Genomic DNA, 20707 nt, shown 5'->3' with positions numbered 1-20707 from the left:
TTTGTGTGTAGTACTCTGATTAGAACTCCTGTCAGTAAAAATCAGCTTGAGCTTATTAATTTTTTAAAAGAGGCTTCTCAGAAACTTGCCTGAATTGTAAACAGTGGACCAAAATCTGCTTATTTACACCTCAGCAAACCCTCTCAAATCAGTTGGATTTGAATGAGTGTATATGAGAGCAGAATTTGGCCCAAAATACTTTAATTCTTCTGACACTATTTATAGTCTCCACCATTTCAGCAGTCATGAATCATGTCTGTCTATAGATCACATGGGTATGATCTCCATGGTGACTTGGTCACTTGAGGTAGAAATATGAGCTGGCAAGTCAAGGTTACTGTGTCTCCCTCTCTCCCTTTCTCTGTCAGTGCAATGCAGGTAATTACTAGCATGACATTTTGACTTAAAGTAGGCTTCATCTGGAGCAAAATTTGCCATTTTTTTAACTGCATAAATGTAATTTGAACAATGCACTGTGTACCACAGATCCTAGATCCATGCACGGAGAGCAGATGGTACCCTGTTCTGGATCTCATTTGGTAGAAAAGCCAGCATCCTTGGTTAGAGGAAGTTGATGCTACAAGAAAAATAAATAAAAGAAAAATCTTATGTAGCTCTTCCTTCTCTGAACTGTAGAAACTTTCATTGTGAGGAAACCACCAGCTCCTTTGTTCTTAGATGTCCTGGGAAAATGGAAACATAAAGACAGAATTACAAAGACAGAATTTGTCTAGTCTTAGAATACAAATACCTAAACAGATACAGTACAGTGTAAAGGAGAATCTTAAGTCTTATCCATGTGTTTAAATTAACCAGCAGGCACTTAAAGTTTACTTCTTTGTACTGGTGATGCCCCTTTCCTGTTTTCATTGATGCAAAATGACTTTAAAATGAGTAATATTTTTCTTGTTTGCTAGCACCATCTCCCCCTGTTGTCCATCCACATAAAATGCATAGTCCTGGAACATAAGAAACGCGATACGTTTCCTTCCAGTTCTTTTGTAAGCTGACATGAAGTAGACAGACCCTCTGAAGTTTTGTGCATGCTGTGCTTCTTCTCCACCACCCCCCTTGCTGCAACAAGAAAAGCCTTTTCTTTTAACCTGGCTTCCTTTGAAGAAGTGACTCAGGCAGCTTCATGGCCTCTCAAGGTAAGTGCATACATAGCCTGTATTTTTATATCATGTTTACAGAAAACTACAGTCTTTTAAATTTCCAGCAATTTTATTAAATGCGAGGGGTTCAGACTAAAGCCACATCATCCAAAGCATGGTTGTTTCACCTTTTTTGTTTTTCAGAATATGAGATGCTCCTAAGGAGAGTAAAATCGATAATAAAATGTTAATTGAATAAAATATATTAAATAAAAAGTAGCATTTGCATTTAACCTTTGAGGTGTTTGTTCATATTTCTATGTGTACCATTGCCTGTATAGTTGGCATTGAATATGTGGAAAGGGTATGCACTGATCCAAGGTTAACATATTTTGCACACACTTCTTCCATAGTCAACTTTGAAAATAGTGTGTCAGCAGATGATGCTCATTTTCAAGATGTGTCACAATCCTGCTACCAAGTAACAAAGGAAATCTTTGAAGATTAATTGCATTTAGTCAGATTAGCTATATTTGGGTTCATTCTTGTCATATATTGTCTTTAGCTGGAGCCAGTTGGCTCCTCAAAACTGCAAGTGAAAATTGCAGTCAGTTAATCATAAAATCCTTCTAAGTTCATTTGCACATGCTATCAAATGATATAACTGAACAGAAAGAGCCAAGATTCAGATCTTCTTTATGTCGATACAACTCCACTGAAGATACCCCATTGAGTTGTACAGGTGCAGTGGGAGCAGAATTTGGGGGTCTATCAGAGTTCCAACAATTTGCTATATAGGATTGTCAGTTTTCGACTATCTTTTTTGCTAGAACTTTATAAATGCAATGCTACTTAACACTAAGGATGTTCTTGGGTACCAAGTAGTTTTTATAGTATTATTGCTGCATGCTTTGAAATATTCTTCTTTTGGAGTTTGAAGACTTGCATATTTCTATTGAAGTTATAATGGGGAATTTGTCATGTATATTTTTAATGTACAGTAGTTAGCAGAAACAGCTGAATAATGTAGCCTTCTAGCATAGAGTTTCCACAGTAAAGAAACATGGTAATACACTTCTAGACAGTGGCCAATAATTCTACAAATTATGATTATACTGTCCAATCTGTTTGTTTATCTTAAATGTTCACTTACCATAAGTGAAATAGAAAAACACCTTCACAAAATAAGCACAAAAATAGACAAAGCTTCAAAGTATCTTAGTTTTCCATCAATATTTAATGTATTTGCTGTTTGATTTTTTGATAACTTAAATGCGATGGACAAAACTGCAGTTTGTCATTTTATTTCTTATTACTATTCAAGAATGACACTAGCACTTGGTCAATAAGACTTCATGGCATTTCATGTAAAAGAGTTAGAGCAACAGTACCCTGTGAGGTGAAATGATGCAGAAGCACCTATAAAATATTCATAACCGAGTTATACATTTTTAAAAGCCAGATAGAAATTCAAAGGGCTTCCTTCTTTTTCCTGTAGTCTCAGACTTTGAAAGAAAGCAGTAGCTGCAAAGATAAATTAAGATCAAAATATGATTAAATGATGAATCAGCTACACTATGTTCAAATAATGCTAAAGGATCTCATTTAAACCCATAACAGCAAAGGAAAACTTTAAAGCCACAGCTCCTTCTGGTGCTAAAACCCCATTCTGCCTAAGTATTGTCACACACTTGATAGAAACGATCTGTTTGGGGACACTCACAGAATCTAAGGGCTGGTCCACACTGGGGCGGGGGATCGATCTAGGAAATGCAACTTCAGCTACGAGAATAGCATAGCTGAAGTCGACGTTTCCTAGATCGAACTAAGTTTACTTACTGCGGGTCCATGCGGCACAGGCAAGCTCCCCCATTGACAGCGCTTCCTCCTCTCAGTGAGCAAGAGTTCTGCAGTCGACGGGGGAGCGCTTCTGGGATCGATTTATCGCGTCCAGATGAGACGCGATAAATCGATCCCAGAAGATCAATCTCTACCCGCCGAATTGGGCTGGTAATGTGGACCTACCCTAAGTGTGGAGGCTCAGTTTAATAAAATGCATTGTTGTTTAAACACAATGGGCCTAGCATTGCTTTCATTTATGCCAGTATAACTAATTTAGCTGCACTAAAATCAGTGGTAAAACCAGTGTGAGATCAGAATTGGGCTCATAAGATGGATTTTCCTTTCTGTTATATACATAGAATCATAGAATATCAGGGTTGGAAGGGACCTCAGGAGGTCATCTAGTCCAACCCCCTGCTCAAAGCATGACCAATTCCCAACTAAATCATCCCAGCCAGGGCTTTGTCAAGCCGGGCCTTAAAAACCTCCAAGGAAGGAGATTCCACCACCTCCCTAGGTAAAGCATTCCAGTGCTTCACCACCCTCCTAGTGAAATAGTGTTTCCTAATATCCAACCTAGACCTCCCCCACTGCAATTTGAGACCATTGCTCCTTGTTCTGTCATCTGCCACCACTGAGAACAGCCGAGCTCCATCCTCTTTGGAACCGCCCCCCTCAGGTAGTTGAAAGCAGCTATCAAATCCCCCCTCATTCTTCTCTTCTGGAGACTAAACAATCCCAGTTCCCTCAGCCTCTCCTCATAAGTCATGTGCTCCAGACCCCTAATCATTTTTGTTGCCCTCCGCTGGACTCTTTCCAATATTTCCACATCCTTCTTGTAGTGTGGGGCCCAAAACTGGACACAGTACTCCAGATGAGGCCTCACTAATGTCGCATAAAGGGGAACGATCACGTCTCTCAATCTGCTGGCAATGCCCCTACTTATACAGCCCAAAATGCCATTAGCCTTCTTGGCAACAAGAGCACACTGTTGACTCACATCCAGCTTCTCGTCCACTGTGATCCCTAGGTCCTTTTCTGCAGAACTGCTACCTAGCCATTCGGTCCCTAGTCTGTAGCAGTGCATGGGATTCTTCCGTCCTAAGTGCAGGACTCTGCACTTGTCCTTGTTGAACCTCATCAGGTTTCTTTTGGCCCAATCCTCCAATTTGTCTAGGTCCCTCTGTATCTGATCCCTACCCTCCAGCGTATCTACCACGCCTCCCAGTTTAGTGTCATCTGCAAACTTGCTGAGAGTGCAGTCCACACCATCCTCCAGATCATTAATAAAGATATTAAACAAAACCGGCCCCAGGACCGACCCTTGGGGCACTCCGCTTGAAACCGGCTGCCAACTAGACATGGAGCCATTGATCACTACCTGTTGAGCCCGACGATCTAGCCAGCTTTCTATCCACCTTACAGTCCATTCATCCAGCCCACACTTCTTTAACTTGGCGGCAAGAATACTGTGGGAGACCGTATCAAAAGCTTTGCTAAAGTCAAGGAATAACACATCCACTGCTTTCCCCTCATCCACAGAGCCAGTTATCTCCTCATAGAAGGCAATTAGGTTAGTCAGGCATGACTTCCCCTTGGTGAATCCATGCTGACTGTTCCTGATCACTTTCCCCTTCTCTAAGTGTTTCATAATTGATTCCTTGAGGACCTGCTCCATGATTTTTCCAGGGACTGAGGTGAGGCTGACTGGCCTGTCGTTTCCCAGATCCTCCTTCTTCCCTTTTTTAAAGATGGGCACTACATTAGCCTTTTTCCAGTCATCCGGGACCTCCCCCGATTGCCATGAGTTTTCAAAGATGATGGCCAATGGCTCCGCAATCACATCCCCCAACTCCTTTAGCACCCTCGGATGCAGCGCATCCGGCCTCATGGATTTGTGCTCATCCAGTTTTTCTAAATAGTCCCGAACCACTTCTTTCTCCACGGAGGGCTGGTCACCTCCTCCCCATACTGTGCTGCCCAGTCCAGCAGTCTGGGAGCTGACCTTGTTTGTGAAGACAGAGGCAAAAAAAGCATTGAGTACATTAGCTTTTTCCACATCCTCTGTCACTAGGTTGCCTCCCTCATTCAGTAAGGGGCCCACACTTTCCTTGACTTTCTTCTTGTTGCTAACATACCTGAAGAAACCCTGGTTTCAATATGCACACATATTGACTTTGGTGGCGTTTGGTGGTATAAGATAGGGCCCAATCGTACAGCCACTTGCAAGTATAAGTAGTCTCATTACCTTAAATAGGACTACCCAAAGTAACAAACACTGTCTAATAAAAAGAACAGGAGTACTTGTGGCACCTTAGAGACTAACAAATTTATTTGAGCATAAGCTTTTGTGGGCTAAAGCCCACTTCATCAGATGCATGCAGTGGAAAATACAGTAGGACGATATATATATATATACACACACACAGAGAACATGAAAAAATGGGTGTTGCCATACCAACTCTAATGAGACTAATCGATTAAGGTGGGCTATTATCAGCAGGAGAAAAAAACTTTTGTAGTGATAATCAGGATAGCCCATTTCAAACAGTTGACAAGAAGGTGTGAGTAACAGTATATAGTAATAGTGAGTGTTTTCAGGATCAATCCCTAAGTGCACAGACTGATAAAGCCTCATCTTCTAATACTCTAATTTCACCCTGGTGTAACACCATTTAAATCAATGGCATTACATTGGTTAAAACCATTTTGTCAGTGTGGAGAATCAGGCCCAACCATTGTAACAGGAATGCAGCCGTTGATATCCTTTTAAAAAAAAGCCAGCTTTGGGAACCTCAGATCCCAGACAAGCCATTTACTTTCTAGAGAAGGTTTCTCTCAGATTAAGCCTATCATGCACTAATAAAACCATAAACATTAAAGAGGATACTGCATTGGCACTCTCAGTATATAAACCGTTACCCCATTTTACCCAAGCAGTCTTGTTGGGTTGTTTCCATTAGGAGGAGAAATTAATGATAGAGTCAGGTATTTCTTTGATGCAATCCTGTTTCATTACAGACTATGAAGTCCAGATTCCCTGCACACAGGAATCAAAGATCCGGAGACAGTTTCTCTGCTCAGAGTTCCAAGCCAAAAGTGCTCTCATAGCTTTCTCACAAGGTCACATGACAAGCACTTCTCAGACTGTCTCTGATGCTGCCTTCTTTGGCTATGGTGTTTCTGCTCCTTCTCTCTCTGTCACACAGCTCTCTCAAACAATAGCCATCCCCCTTCCTTTGCATTCAGCCCTCGGGGAAACTCTTCTGCCCACATAGCTCAGGTTTCTGACCAGTCTTGTGTGTGTGTTACATTTATCCAGAATGAGGGGCAGCTATTGCCCCACCAGTGAGGTATCACTCAGCTTCCAGCATAATATAATGTACATGTGCATGGTTTTGCTCTCTTTGTGTCTCTGTAACAGCGTCCACATTCTACCACAAAGTTGATAGAAATCCCATTCCTGCAAAATTCTGACACGCTCATTGATAGATACAGCTACATAAAAATGATACAAAAGTAAACAGTTAAGTTACCTAGGCAACAAATATCATATCTTAATTGTATAATCTAAAACTTAATTAAGTCTTTTTTTCCTTCCTGCAGATCCTCAAGGACAAATAAACAAAATCTTTCAGGATTATCTCCCGGGTTCTCCAGACCTTCCTAGCCAAAATAAACCTGTTGAACCTACAAAAGCCTGGAAGCATGCACCGCCTCCTCACAGCTTGCCTCCTGGTCTGGAATACCTGAGCCAGGTCCTGTTGTCTCTAAACTTTAATAACATTTTTTTTCCTCAATAGCTTATGTTTGTGTTGAAATGAAAGAAAACGTTGAAATTAATTTAGACTTGCAGGAAGGGCAGGATGGTTACTTCTGCCATCACTTTCATTCCTCAATGACTCAATAAAGTGGGTCTCTTTCCCCTCCCCTTGTCATGCCTTACCTCTCTTTTCTTTTCCCCAATCTCCCTCCAGCTGATTAAGAGCCCGGTCCTACTCCCATGGAAATCATTACCAAAATTCCCATTGACTTCATAGAGAGAAAAACAAGGCTCTAAAATGGAGCCCACATTTTGAGGAGCATGAAGGTCTTTTAGTCAGATGATTTCTGCCCATAGTTGTACTTCTCCCAGAGCCATAAGTATCCCTGTATCATGGCATCTTAGATGGCCACCTATACAGACTGTGTCCAAAACCATCCTTGTGTCTAGCAAATTGTGGTTTGTAAAATGATTGGCATAATAGGCTTCAATGATTGCAAATTGTTTTTTATCTTTTAAACTTCATAGCCAAGAGGCCACTTCAAACGAAAGAGTCTATTTGACAAAAAACATTCTCAGGTGTGTTCCCAGGAACACTTGAGACTATTCAGAATGAAAGCATTTTAAAGTTTGATCACCTTGCCACATATGCTGTTTGAGTCCTGTCTGCACTTCACTTAAGACCTGCTTTTGCCACCATTATTCAAACTGTGTAGTACTTTACTCCACAGCTATTCCCACTGATCAGCATGTGGGAGGGGGAAAGAAAAGGCCCTCCGTTTTGACAGTGAAACTAGTCTGATAATTAGAATGTGCAGCTCTGATTCTCATGCACTAGACAGATGTTGAGTTTGGCTCCCAACATTCTAACAGGGCTAAGGAATGTTTCAATCCATAAAGGCTTTAACTGAAATAAATACATGAGAATATTTCTATTCACATTAGGATTTGATAGGAAAAATAATGTATTTTACATTTGCAGCCTAAATTACTGTGTAGTGTCTATTTGTTACTGAAAACACTGTCAGTATTAGATAGCTAATGAAACTGGGCACCTAAAGGGAATAGTAATTGTTTTTCACCCCATTCAGAATCTGTTCTTTACTTTAAAGCAGGGGCAGGCAAACTTTTTGGCCTGAGGGCCACATTGGGTTTTGTAAATTGTATGGAGGGCCGGTTGGGGGGGGGGGGCGGGGCCCCGACCCCCACCTCCTATTTGCCCCCCCCCCTGGGACTCATGCCCCATCCAACCACCCCTTCTCCCTGTCTCCTGACTGCCCCCTGCCCCCCAACCAACCCCCCCTCCTTCCTGACTGCCCCCCGGGACCCCTGCCCCCATTCAACCCCCTGTTTCCCCCCGACCACCATCCACACCCCCGCCCCCTGACCACCACCCCAAATTCCCCTGCCCTCTATCCAACCCCGCCTGCTCCCTGCCCCCTTACCATGCTGCCTGGAGCACCGGTGGCTGGCGGCGCTACAGCCGTGCCGCCTGGCTGCAGCCGGGCCACGCTGCCGCCACCACACAGCACAGAGCACCGGGTCAGGCTGGGCTCTGCAGCTGTGCTGCCCCAGAAGCTCACAGCCCCGCCACCCAGAGCATTGCGCCGGCAGCGGAGCGAGCTGAGGCTGTGGGAGAGGGGGGACAGCAGGGGAGGGGCCGGGGACTAGCCTCCCGGACCAGGAGCTCGGGGGCCAGGCAGGAGGGTCCCACGGGCAAGATGTGGTCCGCGGGCCGTAGTTTTCCCACCCCTGCTTTACAGCCATGATGGTGAGTCCATGAGCATTAGTTCAGGGATGGTGGAGCAAGCAGTTTCAGTCAAGGACTAAGTGTGATGGTAATAATAAATACTTAGCATATTACGTGTTCAGTTTTCTGTACAAACTTTAACTAATTATTCCTCAACTTACCCCAGTGAGGTAAGACAGTAAATTCTATGATCCTTGTTTAAAAGAAATTTTCAATCTGACACATGGCCAAACGGCAAATCACTGTCAGAACCATGAAGAGCTCCGGGCTTCCTGGACTTCATGCCCAGACTTAATCCAATAATCAGGCTGCTTCTCTGAGTGATGTAACCATCATGGCCTCCTCAGATAATGGGTATATCATCTCTCTGATTATCCTTAAGTTTCTCTCCAGTCTAGAGAAATAGAAGAGAAGACCTTCTCTACCGCTCTGAAACAATTGTGTACTTGCCACTGAACAACTGCAGGTTTTCTAATAGCCACTTTCACTGTACATTTGGAAGCATTTTATCAGATCTGATGTTCCGAGGCAGAACCCTTAGATCCGAGTGCGCTGAAGGTGTGGCAGGAGTTTTAAGGAGTCATCATTTAGGTTTGATTTCACCAGAGTTAGGTCCAGCTATAAATCACAGTTTTGCTTTTGAGAGCATCTCAAAGCTTGTTTCTTTAAATCTTCAAATCTGTGCCAGTAGCAGAAAATCAAGTGAAGTAGCTGCTTCTATTAAAGGATAGCAATGAAATACCTAGGAGCTTTTGTTCTGTTAAATTAAGGATCCCTGCTCCCCAGAACGCTTGCTTGTCATTGAAGAGAATCAAACTGAACCCAGTGACTGAAATAGGAGAGGTTCTAGAATGACCCCTAGATCTTCTACAATCTTCACTGCATTCCTTACCTATGGTGTGGTGGTCATGGAAGGAGGCTGGCAGACTTTTACCCAATGTAACCTTTCCCATTAAGGGGAACTGCTGAGAAGTTGCTGCCTCCAAAATCCTTGTAGTCTTCTATTCAGAGACACCTCTGTTCTAGTGGTTGGTTTCTTCTAGCACTTTACTTTCCTACAATCTAGTTGGGTAATCACCTTTTGGGAGTAGCTCAGTTCCCTACATTGATAACATGGGATCTATTTACATTTCCACTTAATCCACTTGATTCGCAAATTAGAATTACTGGAATTTACACACCACAGTGTTCTGCAATGATTTGAAATCCCTACTTCCCCCAGTTCTTTCAAGATTAACAACACAAACATGACAAGTGGTGGAGCAAGTGGAATTCAGAATGTGACCTAATTGGATGTGGGAGAGCTATCTTCCCAGAAGAAGAGGCCCTCACATCTGTAGAGAGAGTAGGCCCTATATCTTTTCCTGATGTACAAGGAGATTTGTAGCAGGCAAACTCCTTGGGGGTTACACTGACATTTTCTCCTGGGAGAGAGGCAAAAGATAAAGTTCACTGGGGTATTGAATAGAGATAGGTATTCAGCATATTGAGTAGGGGGGTGGTTTGTGGGAGAAGGTGGAAGGCTACAGGGGCAGGCTTGGCATCCCAGTTTCTCAGGTTATTTGGATAAACTTCAGAGAGGTGTCCAAATTTTGCATTGCTTATTCTGACCATGCTGAGTCTTTCTGATGTCTCCTCTCATTCCTGTATTTATTACCTGCTTCTATTCCTTTTTACAACAAGGACATGTAACTTCAGGGAGCCAGTGCAATGTAGAATATGAACTATGCTTGATCACTTCAGGTGAGGGCGACCCAGCCTTGGTTAAGGGAGTCCCAAATCCCAAGCTATGTGCCTGAGAAAACCCCACTTACATCTGACTAGGCCCCAACCCCTTGGTTCACTCCCAAACCTTCTGAGGATCAGGAACTAACTCCAGAAACAAGTGCTGCACTCAGCAACGAAACCATACTTTTCTATGAGCAGAGACAACTCCTCCATCAGTTCCAGGGATGATTCAGGGAAGACCCTTTGGGGAGTCACACATATTAGCTATTGTACGTTGTATCCAGTCCCGATGCTGAGATATACAAACTAATACTCTCTAAGGCAACTGAGTCCAAACAGCACCCAGCTCCAGCACCCCAGACCCAAACAGGGCATCTTCTGCCCCATATGCTGGTCACTGGTGCTTGGCATGGTGCGAGCTCAGAATGCTTAGCCCTGATTTCTGATGCATTGCTTGGCATCCATCCCCATGGTGGTCATACTAATCAAAACTCCTCTGCCATCTCCCAGGCCTACTCCCTTGGCTGATCCCCTAGCTCTAGGTTTGGCCTGCAACTGAGTAGAGGTTTACTCTGCAAGCAGACCCTCTGAAATAAATGGGAGTAGCTGAGGAGTAATCTATTACTCTGCATGCATAAAGGGAATCAGAAATTGTTTCTAAGATGTAGGGAGAAAATATTTTCCTTTTTCTTTGCCAGCTTTTCACCTTAGTGAATAGGTACCATGCTTTCTATATACATATATTTAAAAGATTCAGGAAAAGTGGATCTCTTAGTTTTCTACAGTTACAGATTGCATGCAAGTCATTATTGTCTCCCATATCATAGCCTTATACATTGTCCACAATCCCAAAAAGTGAATGTGGGGACCATTCCTGGAACTATATTTGAAGTCAAAGAGAGCTTTGCCTATGAAGATATACAGGACAGTACCCAAAAGAGAAGAAAGTGTAGGAAAAGAGTGTGTCTTGCAAACATTTATACCTTCAAAAGTTGGGCCAGTACCTTTATAGCCGAGATATGTTTAGGTTATATAGCCAAAACTGCCTCCTTTAAAAAAAAAAAGATAATTAACCTGCTAAAAGGACTAAGGTCAAGCGGGTTGCATAGACCCTTATAAATCTTAGGGTCTAAGATACTTTGAGATGCAATGTGGGAAATCTCTTTGCTCCTTGAGTGCACTGATAAACGATGGATCAGGACAGTCTTCTTACAGAATCCAATAAAACAAAAAAGCACATGACATGTTGCTATCCTTACTGCACTCTCCAAACGTAGACATATTTTTATTTGATAATAAATTAATTTATACAGTTAAAATAGCTCTAGGCTTTACCAGAGTAACATCACTCAATATGTTTTGTCTTGTGAAAGACCAAATTGGGGTACAAAACCAATATTCAAACATCGGGTCATTTCTGCAATGTTCAGGATGTTTGGCAACCTATAAAGTATTTGTCCCGTTTATTGGTAGCAAAGCTCTATACTAAACTCCTTCAGATGCAAGAGGTTCTTGTTATGCCTCCTGAAGTTTAAGCTGCAAGTAGCATAAGTGCTTAAGAAAATGTTTGTAAGTTCAAAGGCCTTATTCAGAAATCACTTATTTGCATGTGTACTTCAGAGATAAGTGTCAGGCCATGGAGGCTATCTCACTAGCTTCAGTTTGCAAACTGGATGAGCTGCAGGAGTGACTCGAACCAATTGGCTGCAAGTTGTTTTGAATACGTATTACACAAGGTTGGCCAAATATAGAAGTGATATATAGTGGAGGGCTGTGGCACGATGATCCCATATGGTTATCCCATATTTTCTTTCTTCAGCCATGAGTAATGAGAAAATCTTGTACCAAATATTTGATGGCCTTCAGAAATTTAAGGAAAAGAAATGACCAAAGGCTAAATTGTTAGTATGGTGACCTACAGTCAAAATGACATTGAAGTGATAGCCAGTCAATTTTACAGCATTAGCACCCCCTTCTTAAAACAGAAAGAATACCTGAGAGGCAATAATAAACCATTACAGCAGCTCTGGGGAGGAGATTCTGAAATACATGGAAAATATTCACTGTTTATCACTGGGTTTATAATCTATCAATCATATGATCATTTCTCCTTGGTCAACAAGTTGGCTTTAGAGAGAAGTGTGGTTTTTTGTGTGTGTGCTCATTTTGGCATCCTAGAATGCCATGTGATGACCACCATTTCTGAATCTCCAGATTTTTTACAGCATAACTTTAAACACAGTCTGCACTGGCCATGCCTCCTCCCTGTCCCCAACAAGTCCTTGTCTGTGCCTTCTGGTGACTCACTCATATCAGGTGAATCTTCAACAGGGGACAAAGGGCCAGATACCTTTGCATACTCAGAACAGCACAAAGGAGACAGAGTGGGAGAGAGAATCAGGTTCTGCATCCTTTGTACATTTCCCTCAATTACAGCTGGCCTCATCATGATCCCAGTGGAACTCATTTGGTCACTGCTTTCAAATGGATGCATACAATACATGACCATCACAGCTTATATCATGTTCCTCCAGCTGGCATGGAGTAGAACCAGCTCCCTCTTGAGCAGGTCGACCCCTCTGAATTAACAAGAAGATGACTACAGTGACACAGGATGCTCCCCAGTATACCCAGCCCCTGCTGGCCTGGGAGCAAAGAAATGTAGGTCTGCTGGAACATATGGTATCCTTGACAGGTATATGAGAATGATTACTGTGGCAACTCCAAATCTCTTTAAAATTATAAGAGTGCCACCATGTACTTTCATTTATTTTCATTTTTTTAACAGCTGGACCAGATAATCATTCACCAGCAGGTGGAGCTTCTTGAAGGTACCATGTGTATGAGTTTCACCTTTACAATGCCAGCATGTAGATATCTTTGTAAATGTAACATAAATTATGCCCTGACCTTTTCCCATTGGAGTCAATGAAAACACTCCCATTGACCTTAATGGGCATTTTATCAGGTCCTCCATGCACTGATAGGTTTAATGCTGAAAGTTCATTTTGTTTACGGCAGTTCTACCGCAATAAAGGAGAGGAAAAAGTCAATAATGAGTCTCTACTCCAGCCATAAAAGTTTCTTCATCGATGCGTTCACTGGGATTGCTCACATGCCTAAAGCTACTTATGTTTATAAGTGTTTCCGGGATTGGGAAGATGTTGTTCTCTTTAGCAATTATTCACACACTACCAAATAATGTAATGCTCTCTGATCAGATGAGTTAAAGAAACAGAAGGTATCTGTAAGTGATACAATAATGCATGATACTTTGCATGTATGTAGTGCTTTAATATTGCAAAGCACTCTAGAAACATTAACTGCTGCAAATGAAATGTCATGTTTCTTGATATTTTTTTTCACTGCAGATTGGCATAGGGCCTGATCCTGCCTCATTGACATGAATAGGAGTTTTGCCACTGAGCAAAACTGAACAGGATCATGTCATTACTTTTCACTTATTTAAGTTAGTGATGAGTCCAACACTTTATAATTCTATAGTGAGTCAAACCAAAGTCTGATCTGAGCACTCTCTAATTTGGTTTAAAAATATAGATCTGAATTTTTCCAGATTCCATGGTGTTCAGATTCAATCCAATGTCTGATTAGTGTTGCATAATTGCATAGTTTAATTACTTTAAAGGAATTTTTAAATGGTCCCTGTTCCAAAGAGCTTACAATATACATTAGAGAGAGAGGGTTGGACTGTGAACTTAGATCTAAACTTGGATCAGGTGCTTTTGGACCACCTTTAATTATAATTTATTATACTAAATAACTTGCTAACTGTTTTACTTTATTAGTCATACTTGGTACGGAGACCTGCAGCAAATATGAGATAAAAAACCATTTGGGACAAAGAGTTTACTTTGCAATGGAAGAAAATGGTTGCTTTGATCGTAACTTCTGTTCACCTATACGGTCTTTCACCATAAGGATTACTGATAACACCGGTCGAGAGGTGATCACAGTGAATAGACCCTTGAGATGTAACAGCTGCTGGTTCCCTTGCTACATGCAAGAGGTCAGTGAATAATAACAACAGCACCTTTCATTTATGTATCTCAAATTATTTACCAACTTTCATTAAGCCTCACGAGACCTCTCTCAGTTTGGCATTATACCCACTTTCCAGATGGGTAAAATGCACAGAAAGGACCATGTGTTTTGTCCATCTTCATGTGGTGAGACATAGAGACCAGAAGGCTGGGCTCTGGCTGCTAGACCATATTTCCTCTTTTTTTTAAAAAATCCATAAAAATAATAATTGTCAAGACAAGTAACTAGCAAGGAACATACTTCCTTAATGATGAATGAGACCATTAATTACAGGTAGCCTATGGCAGGCAAGGAAGTTCTGACTTTGGCCTTCATTCAAATTACGGGTATGATGCAGACTAGCTGCATGGCAATTTCCATAGGGTTTTTGCCATGTTAACATAGAGGGTTTGAGTGATCTGATTAGACTCTGCAAGTCCAGACCCACAAATGATTAGAGAACTTGCACTCAACACTGCTCAGATAAGCCCCAATGCTGCAATGAAGCCCATGTAGAGGTCAGTCCTTAGTGCAGGATTGGGGCAATAATTTATACGACTGGAGCATGTGAGCCATGCTATGTTTGAAGTGTATGTGTTTTTGTAGTATGTTTCAGTTTCCACTCTTCAGTTTGATGCAAGACATTGTATCATAATTTCAAGCTGAATAGTAAAAGTACTGTCATTTCTTACAGATTACATAACACTCATTTTGATATTTATGAGAAATTAAACATCATGGGTGAAATCAGTGGCAATACCTGACTTCAAATGGGGTCAAGATTTCACCCCTATTTGGTGGCGGTTTGCTTGCTGTTTGTTATGTTTAGTACAAAAATGTCCATATTAGTCCTGATAAATCCTATGAGATATGTGTGTATGGGTGTGTGTGTATAGTTTGAATAACTTGCTTTTGTGCATTTTTAACACAATCCTATAGGAACAATTAGCACAATAAATATAATTTTACTTGTCACAGACTAACAGTAACTTTACAGTGCAAATCACACAGTGTGACAGTAAAGTACATGGAAAGATAGGTCCTTAATTAATGTGCTTCAGTTTGACTTAAATGGCAGTGCCCTGGACTCTGCCACAGAAAGTCCTAATACCACTTCTATACAGTTTCACAGTATCCACAGTCTTGTGTTAAGAGCATGCTCCCTTTGAATGAGAACACAGATTCTTTCTGTATTGCACCACTCATTACTATAAAGCATCTGACTCTGAGATGCGTTGGCTATGAAAGGTGAATATTCTAGTCCAACATGTTGATTTCATCATTTTATGCTTTATATACTCGCCCATGTACTTTCTCAGTGGTGCATTATGATTTGCACTAGAGACGCAGATCGATGTACAGAAGTATCAACATCTCTATATAAATAGACCTTGGTATATTAACTAATTATTGTAAACACATTAGCTTCAGTATACATATGGTTTTTCATATTATACAAAACTTTATTCTTTAACAGCAGTTATTAAGTTAATATTGTTCAATGTATTTAAAACTATCCTATGAAGTCTTTTCATACCATGTCTATGGTTTAAAATTTTGCATTTAAAAATAGGGCAATTAATCTTGTAAATTTACACGTTATTATTGTATGCCACTTTTGTCTAATAGTTAGAAGTTCAGTCCCCTCCTGGTACAATAGTCGGCTATGTTGTCCAGAACTGGGACCCTCTGCTGCCTAAATTCACTATACTGAATGAGAGCAAAGAAGATGTATTGAAAATAATTGGCCCCTATGCAACATGCAGCTGTTTTGGAGATGTAGACTTTGAGGTATGTATCATACACTAGAGAATACCCATTGTTTAAAAGTAATATAATATTTTGATTGATACATTCAATGAAGGTTTTAAACTTAAAAAAAACCCAATGAACTACTGTAATGTAGGAACCAGATGTCAACAGTGCACAGAGTGACAAATCAAAGTTCATATTTCTAACCTCAGATCTTAGGCTGAAAGTTGAGTCTACCACATGTATTTCCTAGATAGGAGTGACAAGAGATGCAGGAAAAAACATTCTCCTGGGGTGAAATCCTGAACCCCCTGAAATCAATGAGAGTGTTGTCATCTACTTCAATAGAGCCAGGATCACGTCTCAGTCTCCTTCAGTAAAGTTCTGATCCAAAGTCCACTAAATTCAGTGGGATGCTTTCCACTGACTTCAATACCCTTAGACCTATTCTAAGAGTAGTATTGCCATTGAACAGCCCCTTAACTGCTGCTTCTACAGAAGGACAGTTAAGTCTGAGAAGCAGTAGATTTGAGGAGTTTGGGGAGAGCAAAACATGCACAAAATTTGCTATGACAATCACAGTGCTTTGGATTTCTCACTTTCTCTCTGTTTTAGCAAGATTAAGGGATCATAGCAACCTTCTACACTGGCTACCTCCTAAACAGCCACACCAAAAGACTTCAGTGAGGTTCTGCCACAAATGTAGGTTTAATTTACCAACTAACTGTAATGACCAAGCAATCAGGGACACATTTGTCTGAGCCAGAAGTTAGGGCAGCATTGGTCCCGAGACATGATGCTACTACTATTTACAGCTAGTCAAGAATTTTTTTGTCAAAGTGAAATTTCCTTGTGAAAAAAGGGGAGAATTGTGTACATTTTCACAATTTCTTTAGCCTGGTTTCCAACAAGCTCCAGTGCTGCTGCTGATCCCAAATCTCTAAAGAGTATCTTTCTGGTGTGTCATTTCACATGGATAAAGATAAGCATGATGCCCCAACGCATATAAGTGATGACAAACATGAGGGTACTGATTAGTGGCAATCCGAAGTCAGTGGCTAGGGGAAGCTAAGAGACAGAAGGAAATCCATCTCATTTCTCAGTATTCCATGTCTCAGTATTCTGTGTCAGAGCAAGTAACTCCATTGATCAGAGGCAGCTGCATCAGCGTCATATGCATCTAAGCTATTGTTGCGGAATCTACTGTAGCTGCTGCCGCTGTCTCTTTTCTTTCCGTTGTTTCATCATCACTGATGACACAATACTTCTCAGCAGCAGCATGGCTGAAGCAAGAGTCCTCTGACTCTTTGTGTACAGAGAATAGGCCAGATTCAATGATCTTGTGACATCCTGCTTGAGGATAGGGGTATGAAAGGAAGGTGTCTAACTGCTGCCACTGTATCTGCTGCTGTGGCAGCAGCTGCTCTGTTTGTGCAATTGCACATATATTTTCCAATTGAATTTTGTCTGCTTTTCTGATGTTGTGGATGCTGCAGGTCTTTGTTGTGATGCTGCAGATGTGTGTCCAGCATGCCTGCCATAAACTGAATTTCAGCACACGCCCTGCAAAGCTATTGTTTAATGCCAAGCTGACAAAAATGCTGAGATTCTCTTTGCTGATCATGGGAAAAGTCTGGGGAAATAATTTTCCTCCAAACAAAATGAAAGATGAGCCTAAGCCACAAAATTTGAATTCACATCCAACATTTGTGGATGTTCAGATGTGCTCTTTTTCTTTGGCCCCAGCTTTAAACACATGAGGCTCTGTGCCAGTTGTTATTTCACTGGAACAATGGAACCAGTCCCATTGAAATTAATGGGTATTTTGCCCCTGATTTCCAATGGGAACAGAATCAGCCTGATTGTGACTGGCCATTGGGACAGCTTTTGGGAGGGTAACTTAGATGGAGAGAAGGGTATCCATTCTGCAGGAGCAACATTAGGGTGACATGCTATGCATGTGCAGTTTCCACAATTAGAAACTGCACAATAGTTCAGTGTACAAATGGAGGGAGGTGAGATGACGGGAATGGTTGACCAGCTCCTCTCTCTGTCCTCTGGGATCATAATCTCAGACAATGGGGCAAATGTGATACATGGTGATGCTGTTGGCCACATAGCCTGCTTTCCACATGTCAGAAACTGATTTTTTTCTGGAATTCCATTTAAAACACCTCAGACAGAATATGGATCCTCTCTCTGTGACAACTTGAAATTTCATAGGCAGGAAGTGTCAAGGAAAGGTGGCTTTATTCTTCATTTGTTTTTTTATATTGTGATTGCACCATGAGGCCTCCAAAGGCTAGGACCCATTGTGCTAGGCACTGTACCAACATAGAAGATGACAGTTCCTGCCCCAAAGAGCTTAAAGTCTGAAAGACAAGACATAACTGCACGAGACAAGCAAGTCAAGGTGAAGATGGGAGAGGTGGAGTAACAATAAAAATAATAGGATGGTGTGTTCCATATTCTAATGCTTTGAATAACCCTTCCCCCGGGGGCGGGGAGGGAAGGCTTCCCAAAATTTCCCAGAAAAGTGAAATGCAGAGGTTGTAAAACTATTCAAAATAGTAAACATTTTTTCTTTTGATTATAATAATAAATTCTAGTAAGCATGGACAATAATGGTTCTGGCTATCTACATGGGGGTAAATTTCATTTCACCTTCTGGGCCAAATCCTCAGCTTGTGTAAACTGGAAAAGCACCAATGGAATCAATGAACTATTCTGATTTACACCAACTGAGATCTGGCCCACTAAGAATAGAATACTTTCTTGTCTGTTACAGGGCACTGATTATAACAAATCCAATAAATTATTGTTTGGAGGGAGGGATTGGAGGGGGCTATACGTTAGTGTGGCTATTTTTTAATCCCTCTTTTCTCTTGTGTAGGTAAAAACTCTTAATGAAATGTCAACAATTGGCAAGATTTCCAAATATTGGTCTGGGTTTGTAAACAATGTCTTTACCAATGCTGCTAACTTTGGGATCCAGGTTCCTGTAGATCTTGACGTGAAAATCAAGGCTATAATGATTGGAGCTTGTTTCCTCATAGTAAGTACACAAAACCAGAGGGAAAAGCCATCCCAAGCTAGGTAAAGTGGAGCCAAAGCACCCACAATCTATGGTAAAACCCCAGTCCTACAACAGGATCCACATGACTGGACTCTTGGGTATGTTCAGATCCTGTTGCGGGATTGGGACCCAACCTAAAATTGTCAGTACCTAAAAGATTATTAGCTGAGAAACCTGTAACTTTAATGGGTTATGGTTTTTTTTTTATCATTTACTGATATGGAATTCTTTAAAATTTGTGTCATTTTATCATAAAGTTACACCACATCCGACATCCTGTCAGTTTAAATGATATTTTCATGTGTTGTCCTGTGTCACAAAAGATGTGATCAAATATTTTAATCCTCGCAGAACCTAACAGAACCCTGGATAATCTGAGGCAATGAGAAAAACTGTTGAATTTGAACGTGTTACAATGTCTGTGAACCAAGAGAGAAGAGCAATTACACTGATTCTTTATTGGTGTTTCAAGATCCTGGGCCTGATTTGCCCCTTGCAGGATATAAATAACTCCCATTGATTTCACAGGAGAGTTTTATGTGTATCTTGAGGAGCAGAATAGGGCCGTGAAAAGGTGAATCCTTTGCTTTATCCACAGCTACTCATTTTTATTCAGCATTATCTATATTTCTGCCCAATGAGTCATAATGTTTTCCCTAGCCCATATTCTTCTTCCTTCACAGATTCTATTGTAAAACGTTGAATTTTAAAACATTCAAGAACAGGGGCAAAGAGGGCTGTGCATAGATTTGAGGTGCACAACTATCATGGCAAATCAGCATCTTTGTCTGTTCTTGCTTGATTTATTTCTCCTATGCATTATATCTAATATGCTACACATTGGTACAGCAATGATGGCCACATAATGATTTCAAAAAACAGTTTGGATCCTCTGATCAGAGGAGACAGGAAGACAGGCAAAGCTATTTTAACTGTACTTCTGAAAAAAAAACACAAGGGTGATTCTGATATTTTATTCTAGTTCTTGGCTGCAACAAGCTTAGAAATATAATTCTCATGACACTTAAGATTTTCAGATTTCCTCCTACATAACTCTCATTGCTCAGTGGCAGAGAGTCATTGCCTAATATACTTATTTTATTTAATAAAAGCCTTCAAGTCTGGCTTTTGATATTAATTGTTGCCTTTTTGTATCTTCCTTAACATTCACAGTTTATTTATTTGTAGGATTTAATGTTCTTTGAGAACTCATTGGATGGATTATAACAAGCAAGATGACAGAAACAATAAAATATGCAGAATGTGTTTCAGTAAGTAAGAGAGAATATAAATTGATCTTCTTCCTTTCAAGGCTTCTACATAAGACACTTTCTCATTCTTTTTCATTTTCTTCTACACATCCCTTGAGCTTTGGACATTATATTTTACTGCACAAATCTTTTTTTTTTTTTTTTAGGAAAAAAGTTAATGATAGTATTTATTAAAATATCTCTTATGTAAATAATAATTTCCCCATTTGAATTGTATGTATTGCTAAACATACAGTTTTCAAACCGAGCAATGTTGCTTTGGAAACTGCTATTCTTTTTTTTTTCTCTTTTGATGTTTTTTGCATGTGAAGCATGAAAGATTAGAACTAAGGCTTGCAGCATCACTGATGAAAAGTCTATGTTTAGAGAACCCTTTGAAGTTTTGCAAGT

General features: G+C 40.8%; 1 protein-coding gene across 1 annotated transcript; it reads left to right on the top strand.

Annotated features, from left to right (window-relative positions):
• The first annotated feature begins 1070 nt into the window (after positions 1-1070).
• Positions 1071-19070, top strand: PLSCR5 (phospholipid scramblase family member 5). Its single transcript, XM_024214839.1, has 6 exons — positions 1071-1151; positions 6543-6694; positions 12966-13008; positions 13984-14204; positions 15848-16009; positions 18864-19070. Exons 1-6 carry the CDS (start codon positions 1139-1141, stop codon positions 19068-19070), a joined length of 798 nt encoding a protein of 265 aa, XP_024070607.1. The 5' UTR covers positions 1071-1138.
• The last annotated feature ends 1637 nt before the right edge of the window (positions 19071-20707 follow it).

Source organism: Terrapene carolina, unplaced genomic scaffold, assembly GCF_002925995.2.
Source record: "Terrapene carolina triunguis isolate 2854851 unplaced genomic scaffold, T_m_triunguis-2.0 Scaffold88, whole genome shotgun sequence".
In the NCBI taxonomy this organism is placed as follows: domain Eukaryota; kingdom Metazoa; phylum Chordata; order Testudines; family Emydidae; genus Terrapene; species Terrapene triunguis.
This window is presented reverse-complemented; position numbering and strand designations above follow the sequence as displayed.

Excerpts from the sequence above, each read along its gene's own strand:
- PLSCR5 (XM_024214839.1), top strand. Across the intron at positions 6,695-12,965 it reads GTCTGGAATACCTGAGCCAG|CTGGACCAGATAATCATTCA; the intron begins GTCCTGTTGTCT and ends TTTTTTTAACAG. Across the intron at positions 14,205-15,847 it reads TCCCTTGCTACATGCAAGAG|TTAGAAGTTCAGTCCCCTCC; the intron begins GTCAGTGAATAA and ends TTTGTCTAATAG.